Genomic DNA, 15,896 nt, shown 5'->3' with positions numbered 1-15,896 from the left:
TGGATGTTGTGGGGCTGTCTTGGCTGACACGCCTCTGCAACATCGCGTGGCGATCGGGGACAGTGCCTCTGGATTGACAGACCGGGGTGGTGGCCCCTCTGTTTAAGAAGGGGGACCGGAGAGTGTGTTCCAACTATAGGGGGAATCACACTCCTCAGCCTCCCAGGTAAGGTCTATTCCAGAGTACTGGAGAGGAGAATTCAACCGATGGTCGAACCTCGGATTCAGGAGGAGGCAGTGTGGTTTTCGTCCTGGTCGCGGCACACTGGAGTAGCTCTACACGCTCCATCGGGTTGCTCGAGGGTTCATGGGAGTTCGCCCAACCAGTCCACATTTGTTTTATGGAAGGCGTTCGACCGTGTCCCTCGGGACACCCTGTGGGGATGCTCCGGGAGTATGGGGTCCGGGGTCCTTTGTTAAGGGCTATCCGTCCCTGTACGACCGCAGCAGGAGCTTGGTTTGCATTGCCGGTAGTAAGTCAAACCTGTTTCCAGTGCACGTTGGCCTCCGCCAGGGCTGCCCTTGTCACCGGTTCTGTTTATTATTTTTATGGACAGAATTTCTAGGCGAGCCAGGGTGTAGAGGGGGTCTGGTTTGGGAACCACAGAATTTCGTCTCTGCTGTTTGCGGACGAGTGTGAAGCGTCCGGGATGAAAATCAGCACCTCCAAATCCGAGGCCATGGTTCTCGACCGGAAAAAGGTGCTTTGCCCTCTTCAGGTCGGTGGAGTGTCCTTGCCTCAAGTGGAGGAGTTTAGTATCTCGGGGTGTTGTTCGCGAGTGAGGGACGGATGGAGCATGAGATCAATAGACGGATCGGTGCAGCATCTGCAGTGATGCGGTCGCTGTATTGGACCGTCGTGGTGAAGAGAGAGCTGAGTAGGGGGGCAAAGCTCTCGATTTACCGATCGATCTACGTTCCGATCCTCACCTATGGTCATGAGATTTGGCTCATGACTGAAAGAACGAGATCGCGAATACAAGCGGCCGAGATGAGTTTCCTCCGCAAGGTGCTGGGGCGCTCCCTTAGAGATAGGGTGAGGAGCTCAGTCACTCGGAGGAGCTCGGAGTCGAGCCGCTGCTCCTCCACGTCGAAAGGAGTCATTGAGGTGGCTCGGGCATCTTTTCCGGATGCCCCCTGGACGCCTACTGGAGAGGTGTTCCGGGCACGTCCCACTGGGAGGAGGCCCCGGGGAAGACCCTGACACGCTGGAGGGACTACATCTCTCGGCTGGCTTGGGAACGCCTTGGGGTTCCCCCAGAGGAGCTGGAGGAGGTGTGTGTGGATCGGAAGGTGTGGGCGGCTTTGCTTGAGCTGCTGCCCCCGCGACCCAACTCCGGATAAAGAGGAAGAAAATGGATGGATGGATGAATTATTGAACACTTTCTGTAAATCCTATAAACATCATTTCACTTCTCAAATATCGCTGTGTCTGCTATATGAAATATTTAACTGATATTACTGATCCAGACAACGTATGATTTATAAAGGAAAATCAATGAAAATTATCAGGGGGGGCCCAAAGTTTTACATACGTGTGTGTGTGTGTGTGTGTGTGTGTGCGTGTGCGTGTGTGTTACAGGGTGACAGGGGAGTAGATTTTCAAAAAAAATTCCTGTCCCATCCCACTCCTGGTAAAATGACTCCCACTTCTGTACCGCTCCCATTTTTTCCTTCTTTTAATTTTTAGGCTTTAGTGTTGTGCAGTTTAATTTCAGAAGATGTGGCAACAGAAACAGTTCATCTGTGGGTAATACAGGGAGACACTTATTGCCTAAATCTAAATAAAAAATTAAAAACTTCACTAAAGGACACAAAACATAAATAATGCACGGCCCGTGGTCTTATAGTTTTTCAAAATGTGGTGGTGATGGACACGTAATGATCCTGACATTTACTTTGTCTTCTATTTTTGTAACTGCAGACTGTATGAAACCAACATGTTTCATGTTTTGTGAGGTCAGCTTTATTTTATTTATTTTTTGTTATAGTTATCCATTCCTACATTTGAGGCCTGCAGCATTTTCCAAGAAAAAGGTCGGGACAGAGCAGTTTATTCTTAAAGGAAGAATTAGTTAAGCCCAGTTTTCTGGGAATGTCAGAGGATGAAAACATGAACATTTCCAACTCACTGAATATTTCTTAGACTTTATTATATCAATCATTCAGAAATACAGTGTGGTACGTCAAGGTAAATCTGTGTCAGGGAGGCAGTTCTCAAAAACTAAATGTCCACACTGGAAGGAGACAAGTGAGGGAAGCCACCAAGACACAACTCTGGAAGAACTTTTAGCTTGTGTGGGTGTGAGTGGAGAAACTGGGAATAGTGCAATATTTTTATTTTTGTTTTTATTGTGGTTTTACATATAATCCCAACTTTTTCTGATTTGTGGTTGTTTCTGTTGCATTTCTGAAATTATAGAACTGCTATAAAGAAAAGTGTTAATATTTTATTGTTCTTTCAAACTTTGTAGACTGATTTAAAACACCAAACTTAAAAAGAAGGAAAAAATACACAGACGTATAGTGAACAATGCAGACTGATTTGACTCGTGATTTTTGAAAATAATAAGCAGTAACTTACTTTGAAATAAATGAAACTCAGAACTGCAGACTAATATTTTGAAAAATCAATTTGAAAAAGTCAGCAGCTTTGTATTTTATTCAGACTAGAGTTCATTGTCCTCTTTTTCTCCCTCCTCAGTCACATTTTGTGCTTGAACATAAAACTACATGAAGTCATCTAAAATAAATATCTGTGTAAAATAACAGCCTGTTAAAGTTCAGAGTTCTCAGCTGCTTTATGTGATTTCTTGCTTCTGAACGTCACTGCAGAGTTTCTACACATCAGGTTTTTTAAACACACGTGTGTGTGATTTTCATAACGTTCATTCCTATATTCTCATTTTTTAAGGAATTTTGACCAATTTATTTCTTCTCATAATTTCAGTCTAACTGTCACCGGACACGTGCACACGGACACGTGCACACGGTGTGAACAGGACGTACCGTCAGAACATTCCAGAGAGAAACGTGTTGCTTCATTCTGTGCTCAGTGTGCTCTCTACGTGCACTGAACCTGCTCAAACCCCTCCCCCTCCTCGCAGCCGGCCGACTCACTCACACACACTCACACCACACACACACACACACACACACAGAACTTTTAATCCTGTACCTAACTCTAACCCTCACAATCACGGTGATAAATAGCAAAGTTGACTCCCATCCCGAAAAAATGTCAGCCTTAGTCTGTACATGTGTGTATCTGTCTGTCTTTGTCTCTGTGTGGGTCCTCTCTGTCCATCTGGTGTCTATGGTGTGTGTGTGTGCTGTCCATCTGTGTCTTTGTGTGGTGTGTCTCTGTCCATTTGTGTGTTTGTGTGTGTGTGTGTCCTCTGTCCATCTGTCTTTGAGTGTGTGTGTGTGTGTGTGTGTCTCTCTCTGTCCATCTGTGTCTTTGTATGTGTGTGTGTGTCTGTCCATCTGTGTCTTTGAGTGTGTGGGTGGTCTGTCCATCTGTGTATTTGTCTCTCTGTGTGTGTGTGTCTGTCTGTCTTTGTCTCTGTGTGTCTCTCTGTCCATCTGTGTCTTTGAGTGTGTGTGTGTGTGTGTGTCTCTGTCCATCTGTGTCTTTGAGTGTGTGTGTGTCTCTCTGTCCATCTGTCTTTGTGTGTGTATGTGTATGTATGTGTGTCTGTCTGTCTTTGTCTCTGTGTGTGTCTCTCTATCCATCTGTGTCTTTGAGTGTGTGTGTGTGTCTCTGTCCATCTGTGTCTTTGAGTGTGTGTCTCTGTCCATCTATGTCTTTGAGTGTGTGTGGCTCTCTGTCCATCTGTGTCTTTGTGTGTGTGTGTCTCTGTCCATCTGTGTCTTTGTGTCTTTGTGTGTGTGTCTCTGTCCTTCTGTGTCTTTGTGTGTGTGTCTCTGTCCATCTGTGTCTTTGTGTGTGTGTGTGTGTGTGTGTGTCTCTGTCCATCTGTGTGTGTGTGTGTCTGTCTTTGTCTCTGTGTCTGTCTGTCTGTCCATCTGTCTTTGTGTGTGTGTGTGTGTCTGTCTTTGTCTCTGTGTGTGTCTCTCTGTCCATCTGTGTCTTTGAGTGTGTGTGTGTCTCTCTGTCCATCTGTGTCTTGTGTGTGTGTGTGTCTCTGTCCATCTGTGTCTTTGTGTATGTGTGTGTGCATGTGTGTCTGTCTGTCTTTGTCTTTGTGTGTGTGTGTGTCTGTCTGTCTTTGTCTTTGTGTGTGTCTCTGTCCATCTGTGTCTTTGTGTATGTGTGTGTGTCTCTGTCCATCTGTGTTTTTGTCTCTGTGTGTGTCTCTCTGTCTGTCTGTGTCTTTGTGTGTGTGTGTGTGTCTGTCCATCTGTGTCTTTGTGTGTGTGTGTGTCTCTGTCCATCTGTGTGTGTGTGTGTCTCTGTCCATCTGTGTGTGTGTGTGTCTCTGTCCTTCTGTGTCTTTGTGTGTGTGTCTCTGTCCATCTGTGTCTTTGTGTGTGTGTGTGTGTCTCTGTCCATCTGTGTTTTTGTCTCTGTGTGTCTCTCTGTCTGTCTGTGTCTTTGTGTGTGTGTGTGTCTCTGTCCATCTGTGTCTTTGTGTGTGTGTGTGTGTGCACGTGTGTGTCTCTCTGTCCATCTGTGTCTTTGTCTCTGTGTGTCTCTCTGTCCATCTGTGTCTTTGAGTGTGTGTGTGTCTCTGTCCGTCTGTGTCTTTGTGTGTGTGTCTGTCTTTGTCTCTGTGTGTGTCTCTCTGTCCATCTGTGTCTTTGAGTGTGTGTGTGTCTCTGTCCATCTGGTCTTTGGGTGTGTGTGTGTGTGTCTGTCTGTCTTTGTCTCTGTGTGTGTCTCTCTATCCATCTGTGTCTTTGAGTGTGTGTCTCTCTGTCCATCTGTGTCTTTGAGTGTGTGTGTCTCTGTCCATCTGTGTCTTTGTGTGTGTGTGTGTGTCTCTGTCCATCTGTGTCTTTGTGTGTGTGTGTCTCTGTCCATCTGTGTGTTTGTGTGTGTGTGTGTGTCTCTGTCCATCTGTCTTTGAATGTGTGTGTGTGTGTGTCTCTCTCTGTCCATCTGTGTCTTTGTATGTATGTGTGTGTGTGTGTGTGTCTGTCCATCTGTGTCTTTGAGTGTGTGTGTGTCTGTCCATCTGTGTCTTTGAGTGTGTGTGTGTGTCTCTGTCCATCTGTGTCTTTGAGTGTGTGTGTGTGTCTCTCTGTCCATCTGTGTCTTTGTGTGTGTGTGTCTGTCTGTCTTTGTCTCTGTGTGTCTCTCTATCCATCTGTGTCTTTGTGTGTGTGTGTGTGTGTGTCTCTGTCCATCTGTGTCTTTGAGTGTGTGTGTGTGTCTCTCTGTCCATCTGTGTCTTTGTGTGTGTGTGTGTGTATGTATGTGTGTCTGTCTGTCTTTGTCTCTGTGTGTGTCTCTCTATCCATCTGTGTCTTTGTGTGTGTGTCTCTCTGTCCATCTGTGTCTTTGAGTGGTGTGTCTCTGTCCATCTATGTCTTTGAGTGTGTGTGTCTCTCTGTCCATGCTGTGTCTTGTGTGTGTGTAGTCTCTGTCCATCGTGTGTGTGTCTCTGTCCATCTGTGTTTTTGTCTCTGTGTGTCTCTCTGTCTGTCTGTGTCTTTGTGTGTGTGTGTCTCTGTCCATCTGTGTCTTTGTGTGTGTGTGTGTGTGCACGTGTGTGTCTCTCTGTCCATCTGTGTCCTTGTCTCTGTGTCTCTCTGTCCATCTGTGTCTTTGAGTGTGTGTGTGTCTCTGTCCGTCTGTGTCTTTGTGTGTGTGTGTCTGTCTTTGTCTCTGTGTGTGTCTCTCTATCCATCTGTGTCTTTGAGTGTGTGTGTGTCTCTGTCCATCTGTCTTTGTGTGTGTATGTGTATGTATGTGTGTCTGTCTGTCTTTGTCTCTGTGTGTGTCTCTCTATCCATCTGTGTCTTTGAGTGTGTGTCTCTCTGTCCATCTGTGTCTTGTGTGTGTGTGTCTCTGTCCATCTGTGTCTTTGAGTGTGTGTGTCTCTGTCCATCTGTGTCTTTGTGTGTGTGTGTGTGTCTCTGTCCATCTGTGTTTGTGTGTGTGTGTGTGTCTCTGTCCATCTGTCTTTGAGTGTGTGTGTGTGTGTGTCTCTCTCTGTCCATCTGTGTCGTTGTATGTATGTGTGTGTGTGTGTGTCTGTCCATCTGTGTCTTTGAGTGTGTGTGTGTGTCTCTGTCCATCTGTGTCTTTGAGTGTGTGTGTGTCTCTCTGTCCATCTGTGTCTTTGTGTGTGTGTCTCTGTCTATCTGTGTCTTTGTGTGTGTGTGTGTCTCTGTCCATCTGTGTCTTTTTGTGTGTGTGTGTGTGTCTGTCTGTCTTTGTCTCTGTGTGTGTCTCTGTCCGTCTGTGTCTGTGTGTCTCTGTCCATCTGTGTGTTTGTGTGTGTGTGTGTGCACGTGTGTGTGTCTCTGTCCATCTGTGTCTTGTGTGTCTCTTTGTCCATCTGTGTCTTTGTGTGTGTGTCTCTGTCTGTCTTTGTGTGTATCTTTGTCCATCTGTGTCTGTGTGGTCTGTCTCTCTGTGTGCCTCTGTCCATCTGTCTTTGTGTGTGTGTGCTCTGTCCATCTGTGTCTTTTGTGTTGTCTCTCTGTCCATCTGTGTCTTTGTGTGTGTGTCTCTCTCTGTCCGTCTGTGTCTTTGTGTGTGTGTTGTGCTTGTGGTCTCTGTGTCCATCTATGTCTTGTGTGTGTGTCTCTGTGCCTGTTTTTGTCTGTGTGTGTGTGTCTGTCTGTCTGTGTCTCTGTGTGTGTGTCTCTCTGTCCATCTGTGTCTTTGTGTGTGTGTCTCTCTGTCCATCTGTGTCTTTGTGTGTGTGTCTCTGTCCATCTGTGTCTTTGTGTGTGTGTCTCTCTCTGTCGCCGTCCTGTGTGTGTCTCTGTCCATCTGTGTCTTTGTGTGTGTGTCTCTCTGGTCCGTCTGTGTGTGTCTCTGTCCATCTGTGGTTGCTTTGTGTGTGTGTGTGTCTCTCTGTCCGTCTGTGTCTTTGTGTGTGTGTTTGTGTCTCTGTGTCCATCTGTGTCTTTGTGTGTGTGTGTCTCTGTCTGTCTTTGTCTCTGTGTGTGTATCTGTTGTCCATCTGTCTCTGTCTGTGTGTTGTCTGTCCTCTGTGTGTGTGTGTGTCTTGTCCTCTGTGTTTGTGCCTCTGTCCATCTGTGTCGTTGTTTTTGTGTTGTGTCTCTGTCCATCTGTGTCTTTGTGTGGTGTCTCTGTCCATCTGTGTCTTTCTCTGTGTGTGTGTCTCTGTCCATCTGTGTCGTTCCTCTTGTGTGTGTGTCTCTGTCCATCTGTGTCTTTGTTTGTGTGTGTGCATGTGTGTCTGTCTGTCTTAGTTCTGTGTGTGTGTGTGTGCATGTGTCTGTCTGTTTTTGTCTCTCTGTGTGTCTCTGTCCATCTGTGTCTTTGAGTGTGTGTGTGTGTGCGCGCATGTGTGTCTGTCTGTCTTTGTCTCTGTGTGTGTGTGTCTCTGTCAATCTGTGTCTTTGTGTGGTGTGTGTGTTGTGTGTGTGCGCGCATGGTGTCTGTCTGTCTTTGTGTGTGTGTGTGTGTCTCTGTCCATCTGTGTCTTTGTGTGTGTGTGTGTGTGCGCGCATGTGTGTCTGTCTGTCTTTGTCTGTGTGTGTCTCTCTGGCCATCTGTGTCTTTGTGTATGTGTGTCCATCTGTGTCTTTGTGTGTGTGTCTCTGTCCGTCTGTGTCTTTGTGTGTGTGTCTGTCAGTCTTTGTCTCTGTGTGTGTCTCTCTGTCCGTCTGTGTCTGTGTGTGTCTCTGTCCATCTGTGTGTGTGTGTGTGTGTGTGTGTGTGCACGTGTGTGTGTCTCTGTCCATCTGTGTCTTTGTGTGTCTCTTTGTCCATCTGTGTCTTTGTGTGTGTGTCTCTGTCTGTCTTGTCTCTGTGTGTATCTTTGTCCATCTGTGTCTGTGTGTGTCTGTCTCTCTGTGTGTGCCTCTGTCCATCTGTGTCTTTGTGTGTGTGTGTCTCTGTCCATCTGTGTCTTTGTGTGTGTGTCTCTCTGTCCATCTGTCTTTGTGTGTGTGTGTCTCTCTCTGTCCGTCTGTGTCTTTGTGTGTGTGTGTGTGTGTGCGCTTGTGTCTCTGTGTCCATCTATGTCTTTGTGTGTGTGTCTCTGTCCGTTTTTGTCTCTGTGTGTGTATCTTTGTCCATCTGTGTCTGTGTGTGTGTCTGTGTGTGTCTGTCTTTGTGTGTGTGCCTCTGTCCATCTGTGTCTTTGTGTGTGTGCCTCTGTCCATCTGTGTCTTTGTGTGTATGTGTGTCTGTCTGTCTTTGTCTCTGTGTGTGTCTCTCTGTCCATCTGTGTCTTTGTGTGTGTCTATCTGTGTCTTTGTGTGTGTGTGTGTTTGTGCCTCTGTCCATCTGTGTCTTTGTCTCTGTGTGTGTGTCTCTCTGTCCATCTGTGTCTTTGTGTGTGTGTGCATGTGTGTCTCTGTCTTTGTCTCTGTGTGTGTCTCTCTGTCCGTCTGTGTCTTTGTGTGTGTCTGTCTGTCTGTGTCTTTGTGTGTGTGTGTGCATGTGTGTCTCTGTCTTTGTCTCTGTGTGTGTCTCTCTGTCCGTCTGTGTCTTTGTGTGTGTCTGTCTGTCTGTGTCTTTGTGTGTGTTTGTGTGGTCTGGTGTGTCTCTGTCCATCTGTGTCTTTGTCTCTGTCCATCTGTGTCTTTGTGTGTGTGCGCGTGTGTGTCTCTCTGTCCATCTGTATCTTTGTGTGTGTGTGTCTCTCTGTCCATCTGTGTCTTTGTGTGTGTGTGTCTTTCTCTGTCCATCTGTGTCTGTGTGCGTGTGTGTGTCTCTCTGTCCGTCTGTGTGTGTGTATGTCTCTCTTTCCGTCTGTTTGTGTGTGTGTGTGTGTGTCTGTCTGTGTGTGTCACGGTGGTTGCTGTTCACCTCATTGTTGTCCAGCAACATGTCTCTGGTGCTTTGATCCAGACGGTCTTTGCGTGTCTTTGGACAGAGGAGCTTTCCAGTGACGAAGACGAGGTGAGTGTGAACAATGCACAGCAGCAGTCCAACGTGTCACCAGGCCAGGCGGGAGAGGACGACGAGGACGATTACTGGGACGATGACGGCTTTGACGGGACGCCTCTGGAGGAGTACAGTACACCTCTGGACTACGACAACGGAGAGGACGAGTATCAGTTCTTCACTTCAGCCCTGCTCAGTGAGTCCGTCCAGAGGTCTGATCACTTTAATCAACGACCGTCATTCATTCCTTTACTCCTCATCCAGTCAAAGGTCACAGCCTCCCCCAGCAGACACAGGGCGAGAGGCGGGGTTTGCCCTGGGTGAGAGGCGGGGTTCGCCCCGGGCAGAGGTGGGGTTCAGCCCGGACAGGACACCGGTTTGTAAGAGGGGGTGAAATACGTCAACGCTGATGTCTTTATAACAATTTAAAGTTGTCCGTCACCGTTATTTCAGCAGTGATGTTCTTGTCTTTGTGTCCTGGTTCTTCTTGTCCTACGGTCTGGTTGTCAGACTTAGACTCTATTCAGTGACCTAATCAGGTGAGGACTGGATGTCCTTGGTACCAGGTCTCTGTGGAGGATCTCAAAGGGCTTCACTTGAAGATAAAAATGTTTTATATATGTATATCTAATTATACATTTATTGTTATTCCCGTTAATTATTCAGATCCTGTTGTCTTCTGTACAGTTTGTACCTGTTCATTTAAGGCCGTTTGTTTTCTCGTGATAATTTGACGAGGACCACGATGGAAATAAGTGTTTCCGTTTCATTGTGTTATCAGTGTTTCATTGACACGTTCACCTCTGTATGTTCATACTGATGTTGCAGAATAAACTCAATCAATTAGAAACAATATTTTATTTACATTTTAACGTCGTCTGTAGGAGGGCGTACGTGTGCGTGTACATGAGCTTTTGAAAACAGTGGAAGTTAGCTCTGACTGCGTGTGATGCGCGTGAAAGAAACATGATACATAAACACACAAACACTGCGGTTTGGGAGCAGATTCCACCATGTTGGATTAGCAACCAGAGAGAGACCAGCCAGTGACGTCACAGTGCCTCTCGACTCTGATTGGCTGTCACTCTCCTCAAAATAAATAAATAAAAAATTTGCATGATTCATGGCTTCACAATAGGAAATAGAATGTGACCTTTTGACCTCTTAAAATAGGTCAAAGTTAGCCAGCTTTGAACTTGTCCAAAGTCTGTGTCCCAAGAATGTTCCCTGTGAAAGACTCTGTCAGTAACAGGACTGGACAGATGCTGAGCACAGATGGACAGACAGATGGACGGACGGAAAACGTCACAATACCTGATGGCCATATTTTAATGTCTTTGGGTAAAAATGATGAAAACCTGGTAAATATGTATAAATAAATGAAATGTGTGATGAATTTCATGAAAATTGGGTTCCATTTACATGGGATTTTTACTTGTAGCCAAAATATGGCCATCAGCTGCTTTTCTGTCTGTCTGCGTTTCTGTCCATCCGTCTACATTTCTGTCTGTCCATCTGCATTTCTGTTGTCCATCCATCCATATACATTTCTGTCTGTCCATCTGCATTTCTGTTGTCCATCCATCCGTCTACATTTCTGTCCATCCATCTGCATTTCTGTTGTCCGTCCATCCGTCTACATTTCTGTCCATCCATCTGCATTTCTGTTGTCCGTCCATCCATCAACATTTCTGTCCGTCTACATTTCTGTCCATCCATCCATCGACATTTCTGTCCGTCTACATTTCTGTCCATCCATCTGCATTTCTGTTGTCCGTCCATCCATCTACATTTCTGTCCGTCTACATTTCTGTCCGTCCATCTGCATTTCTGTTGTCCATCCATCCGTCTACATTTCTGTCTGTCAATCTGCATTTCTGTCTGTCCGTCAGTCTGCATTTCTATCTTTCCGTCCGTCTGCATTTCTGTTGTCCGTCCATCCATCTACATTTCTGTCCATCCGTCTGCATTTCTGTTGTCCGTCCAGCTGTCTGCATTTCTGTCCGTCCGTCAGTCTGCATTTCTATCTGTCCGTCCATCTACATTTCTGTCCGTCCATCTGCATTTCTGTTGTCCGTCCATCTACATTTCTGTCTGTCCATCTGCATTTCTGTTGTCCATCCATCTACATTTCTGTCCGTCCGTCTGCATTTCTGTTGTTTGTCCATCTACATTTCTGTCTGTCCGTCTGCATTTCTGTCTGTCTGTCCATCCATCTACATTTCTGTCTGTCCGTCCAATCTGCATTTCTGTCTGTCCGTCCATCTGCATTTCTGTCTGTCCGTCCATCTACATTTCTGTCCGTCCGTCACTCTGCATTTCTGTCCGTCTGTCTGCATTTCTGTTGTCCGTCCGTCCGTCTGCGTTGTCTGTCCGTCCGTCTGCGTTTGTCTGTCCGTCCGTCAGTCTACATTTCTGTCTGTCTGTCTGTGTTTCTGTCTGTCCGTCCGTCCGCATTTCTGTTCGTCCGTCCATCCGTCTGCATTTCTTTCCGTCCGTCTGCATTTCTGTCTGTGCGTCCATCAGTCTGCATTTCTGTCTGGCCGTCTGCGTTTCTGTCTGTGCGTCCATCCGTCTACATTTCTGTCTGTCCGTCTGTCAGTCTGCTTTTCTGTCCGTCCGTCTGCATTGCTGTCCGTCCATCTGCATTTCTGTCCGTCCGTCTGCCAGTCTGCTTTTCTGTCCGTCCGTCTGCATTGCTGTCTGTCCCTCCGTCCGTCTGCACTGCTGTCTGTCCCTCCGTCCGTCTGCATTTCTGTCCGTCCATCTGCATTTCTGTCTGTCCATCCATCATCCGTCTGCATTGCTGTCTGTCCCTCCGTCCGTCTGCATTGCTGTCTGTCCATCCATCATCCGTCTGCATTTCTGTCCGTCCGTCTGCATTGCTGTCTGTGAATCCATCCGTCTACATTTCTGTTTGTCCGTCTGCATTTCTGTTTGTCCGTCCGTCTGCATTTCTGTCTGTCAGTATGCTTTTCTGTCTGTCCGTCCATTCATCTGCATTGTCTGTCTGTCAGTCTGCATTGTCTGTCTGTCCATCCATCCATCTGCATTTCTGTCCGTGCGTCTGCATTGCTGTCTGTCTGCGTTTCTGTCCGTCTGTCTGCATTTCTGTCCGTCCGTCTGCATTGCTGTCTGTCCATCCATCCGTCTACATTTCTGTCTGTCTGTCTGCTTTTCTGTCTGTCCGTCTGCATTTATTTTTGTCTGTCCGTCTGCTTTTCTGTCCATCCGTCTACATTTCTGTCCGTCCGTCTGCTTTTATTTTTGTCTGTCCGTCTGCATTGCTCCTGCATTTTGGTGGTGACTGGTGGTTGGCTCTCACTGCGGTATTGTATCACTTCCTGTTCTGGAGCACAGCAGTGTTTTGCTGTATCTGTTAGCTGTTTAATCTGCGCAGTTAGATTGATCTAGTTAACTAGATAACGATTTGTTTCCCAGTGTAATCTTCACGTGCCTTAACTAAAGCACTCCTTCTGCTGAATCACCTCTAAATTATTTACACATTATTCACTTTGCGTGTTTTTAGGAATCCGCTAGCTTAGCGCAGCTACTAGCTCTTAGCCGATTTAGCATGGCGGCTTCTCCTGTCTCTCCCGCACTTTTCTGCTCTGGGTGTGAAATGTTTAGTTATTCCTCGGCCTCCTTTAGCAGTAATGGTACTTGTAATAAGTGTAGCTTATTCGTAGCTTTGGAGGCCAGGCTGGGCGAATTGGAGACTCGGCTCCGCACCGTGGAAAATCCTACAGCTAGCCAGGCCCCTGTAGTCGGTGCGGACCAAGGTAGCTTAGCCGCCGTTAGTTCCCTCCCGGCAGATCCCGAGCAGCCGGGAAAGCAGGCCAACTGGGTGACTGTGAGGAGGAAGCGTAGTCCTAAACAGAAGCCCCGTGTACACCGCCAACCTGTTCACATTTCTAACTGTTTTTCCCCACTCGACGACACACCCGCCGAGGATCAAACTCTGGTAATTGGTGACTCTGTTTTGAGAAATGTGAAGTTAGCGACACCAGCAACCATAGTCAATTGTCTTCCGGGGGCCAGAGCAGGCGACATTGAAGGAAATTTGAAACTGCTGGCTAAGGCTAAGCGTAAATTTGCGTAAAACGGACAAGCGTAAAACCTGGTCTTGTTAGGAGAGACGGCATCCATCCCACTTTGGATGGAGCAGCTCTCATTTCTAGAAATCTGGCCAATTTTCTTAAATCCTCCAAACTGTGACTATCCAGGGTTGGGACCAGGAAGCAGAGTTGTAGTCTTACACACCTCTCTGCAGCTTCTCTCCCCCTGCCATCCCCTCATTACCCCATCCCCATAGAGACGGTGCCTGCTCCCAGACCACTAATAACCAGCAAAAATCTATTTAAGCATAAAAATTCAAAAAGAAAAAATAATATAGCACCTTCAACTGCACCACAGACTAAAACAGTTAAATGTGGTCTATTAAACATTAGGTTTAGCTTTAATTCATTTGAAAGCTTGACTCTTAGTCTTGTCCATCCAAATTGGAAGTCCCAAAAAACAGTTTTGTTATTATCTATCGTCCACTTGGTCGTTACTGTGAGTTTCTCTGTGAATTTTCAGACCTTTTGTCTGACTTAGTGCTTAGCTCAGATAAGATAATTATAGTGGGCGATTTTAACATCCACACAGATGCTGAGAATGACAGCCTCAACACTGCATTTAATCTATTATTAGACTCAATTGGCTTTGCTCAAAATGTAAATGAGTCCACCCACCACTTTAATCATACTTTAGATCTTGTTCTGACTTATGGTATGGAAATTGAAGACTTAACAGTATTCCCTGAAAACTCCCTTCTGTCTGATCATTTCTTAATAACATTTACATTTACTCTGATGGACTACCCAGCAGTGGGGAATAAGTTTCATTACAGTAGAAGTCTTTCAGAAAGCACTGTAACTAGGTTTAAGGATATGATTCCTTCTTTATGTTCTCTAATGCCATATACCAACACAGTGCAGAGTAGCTACCTAAACTCTGTAAGTGAGATAGAGTATCTTGTCAATAGTTTTACATCCTCATTGAAGACAACTTTGGATGCTGTAGCTCCTCTGAAAAAGAGAGCTTTAAATCAGAAGTGCCTGACTCTGTGGTATAACTCACAAACTCGCAGCTTAAAGCAGATAACCCGTAAGTTGGAGAGGAAATGGCATCTCACTAATTTAGAAGATCTTCACTTAGCCTGGAAAAAGAGTCTGTTGCTCTATAAAAAAAAAGCCCTCTGTAAAGCTAGGACATCTTACTACTCATCACTAATTGAAGAAAATAAGAACAACCCCAGGTTTCTTTTCAGCACTGTAGCCAGGCTGACAAAGAGTCAGAGCAGTATTATTAGACAGCATTGCTTAAATTTTCATTGTTACGCAGATGATACCCAGCTTTATCTATCCATGAAGCCAGAGGACACACACCAATTAGCTAAACTGCAGGATTGTCTTACAGACATAAAGACATGGATGACCTCTAATTTCCTGCTTTTAAACTCAGATAAAACTGAAGTTATTGTACTTGGCCCCACAAATCTTAGAAACATGGTGTCTAACCAGATCCTTACTCTGGATGGCATTACCCTGACCTCTAGTAATACTGTGAGAAATCTTGGAGTCATTTTTGATCAGGATATGTCATTCAAAGCGCATATTAAACAAATATGTAGGACTGCTTTTTTGCATTTACGCAATATCTCTAAAATTAGAAAGGTCTTGTCTCAGAGTGATGCTGAAAAACTAATTCATGCATTTATTTCCTCTAGGCTGGACTATTGTAATTCATTATTATCAGGTTGTCCTAAAAGTTCCCTGAAAAGCCTTCAGTTAATTCAAAATGCTGCAGCTAGAGTACTGACGGGGACTAGAAGGAGAGAGCATATCTCACCCATATTGGCCTCTCTTCATTGACTTCCTGTTAATTCTAGAATAAAATTCTTCTTCTTAGTTATAAGGTTTTGAATAGTCAGGTCCCTTCTTATCTTAGGGACCTCATAGTACCATATCACCCCAATAGAGCGCTTCGCTCTCAGACTGCAGGCTTACTTGTAGTTCCTAGGGTTTGTAAGAGTAGAATGGGAGGCAGAGCCTTCAGCTTTCAGGCTCCTCTCCTGTGGAACCAGCTCCCAATTCAGATCAGGGAAACAGACACCCTTTCTACTTTTAAGATTAGGCTTAAAACTTTCCTTTTTGCTAAAGCTTATAGTTAGGGCTGGATCAGGTGACCCTGAACCATCCCTTAGTTATGCTGCTATAGACGTAGACTGCTGGGGGGTTCCCATGATGCACTGTTTCTTTCTCTTTTTGCTCTGTATGCACCACTCTGCATTTAATCATTAGTGATCGATCTCTGCTCCCCTCCACAGCATGTCTTTTTCCTGGTTCTCTCCCTCAGCCCCAACCAGTCCCAGCAGAAGACTGCCCCTCCCTGAGCCTGGATCTGCTGGAGGTTTCTTCCTGTTAAAAGGGAGTTTTTCCTTCCCACTGTAGCCAAGTGCTTGCTCACAGGGGGTCGTTTTGACCGTTGGGGTTTTTCCATAATTATTGTATGGCCTTGCCTTACAATATAAAGCGCCTTGGGGTGACTGTTTGTTGTGATTTGGCGATCAATAAAATTGATTTGATTTTGATTTGATTGCTGTCCATCTGAGGACTGCAAAAAACAAAAACTACACAAAACCAAAATGTATTTAGTCAGTGTATTATGTCTTTATAACACAAACACTGTGTTTTGCACCGAAACACCTGAAAACTCATCTGTTAAACATTTGTAAAAACAACAAAAAAGACTTAGCCTGGCTGACCTGCTGTTGTCTCACATAGTCTGGACCAAAAGTGTTGTTCCCCTTAAAACTGAAGCCTGGTGTCTTTGGAGATGTTTCATGGAC

At 45.7% G+C, this 15,896-nt stretch overlaps 1 protein-coding gene across 1 annotated transcript in view; it reads left to right on the top strand.

Annotated features, from left to right (window-relative positions):
• Nucleotides 1-15,896, top strand: part of ipo8 (importin 8) — a 100,716-nt gene that overhangs the window by 81,786 nt on the left and 3,034 nt on the right. Inside the window, 1 exon segment of the mRNA XM_034163360.1 lies at nt 8,991-9,197. Coding sequence (XP_034019251.1) covers nt 8,991-9,197 — 207 coding nt within the window.

This window comes from Thalassophryne amazonica, chromosome 22, assembly GCF_902500255.1.
Source record: "Thalassophryne amazonica chromosome 22, fThaAma1.1, whole genome shotgun sequence".
Classification (NCBI taxonomy): Eukaryota; Metazoa; Chordata; class Actinopteri; order Batrachoidiformes; family Batrachoididae; genus Thalassophryne; species Thalassophryne amazonica.
This window is presented reverse-complemented; position numbering and strand designations above follow the sequence as displayed.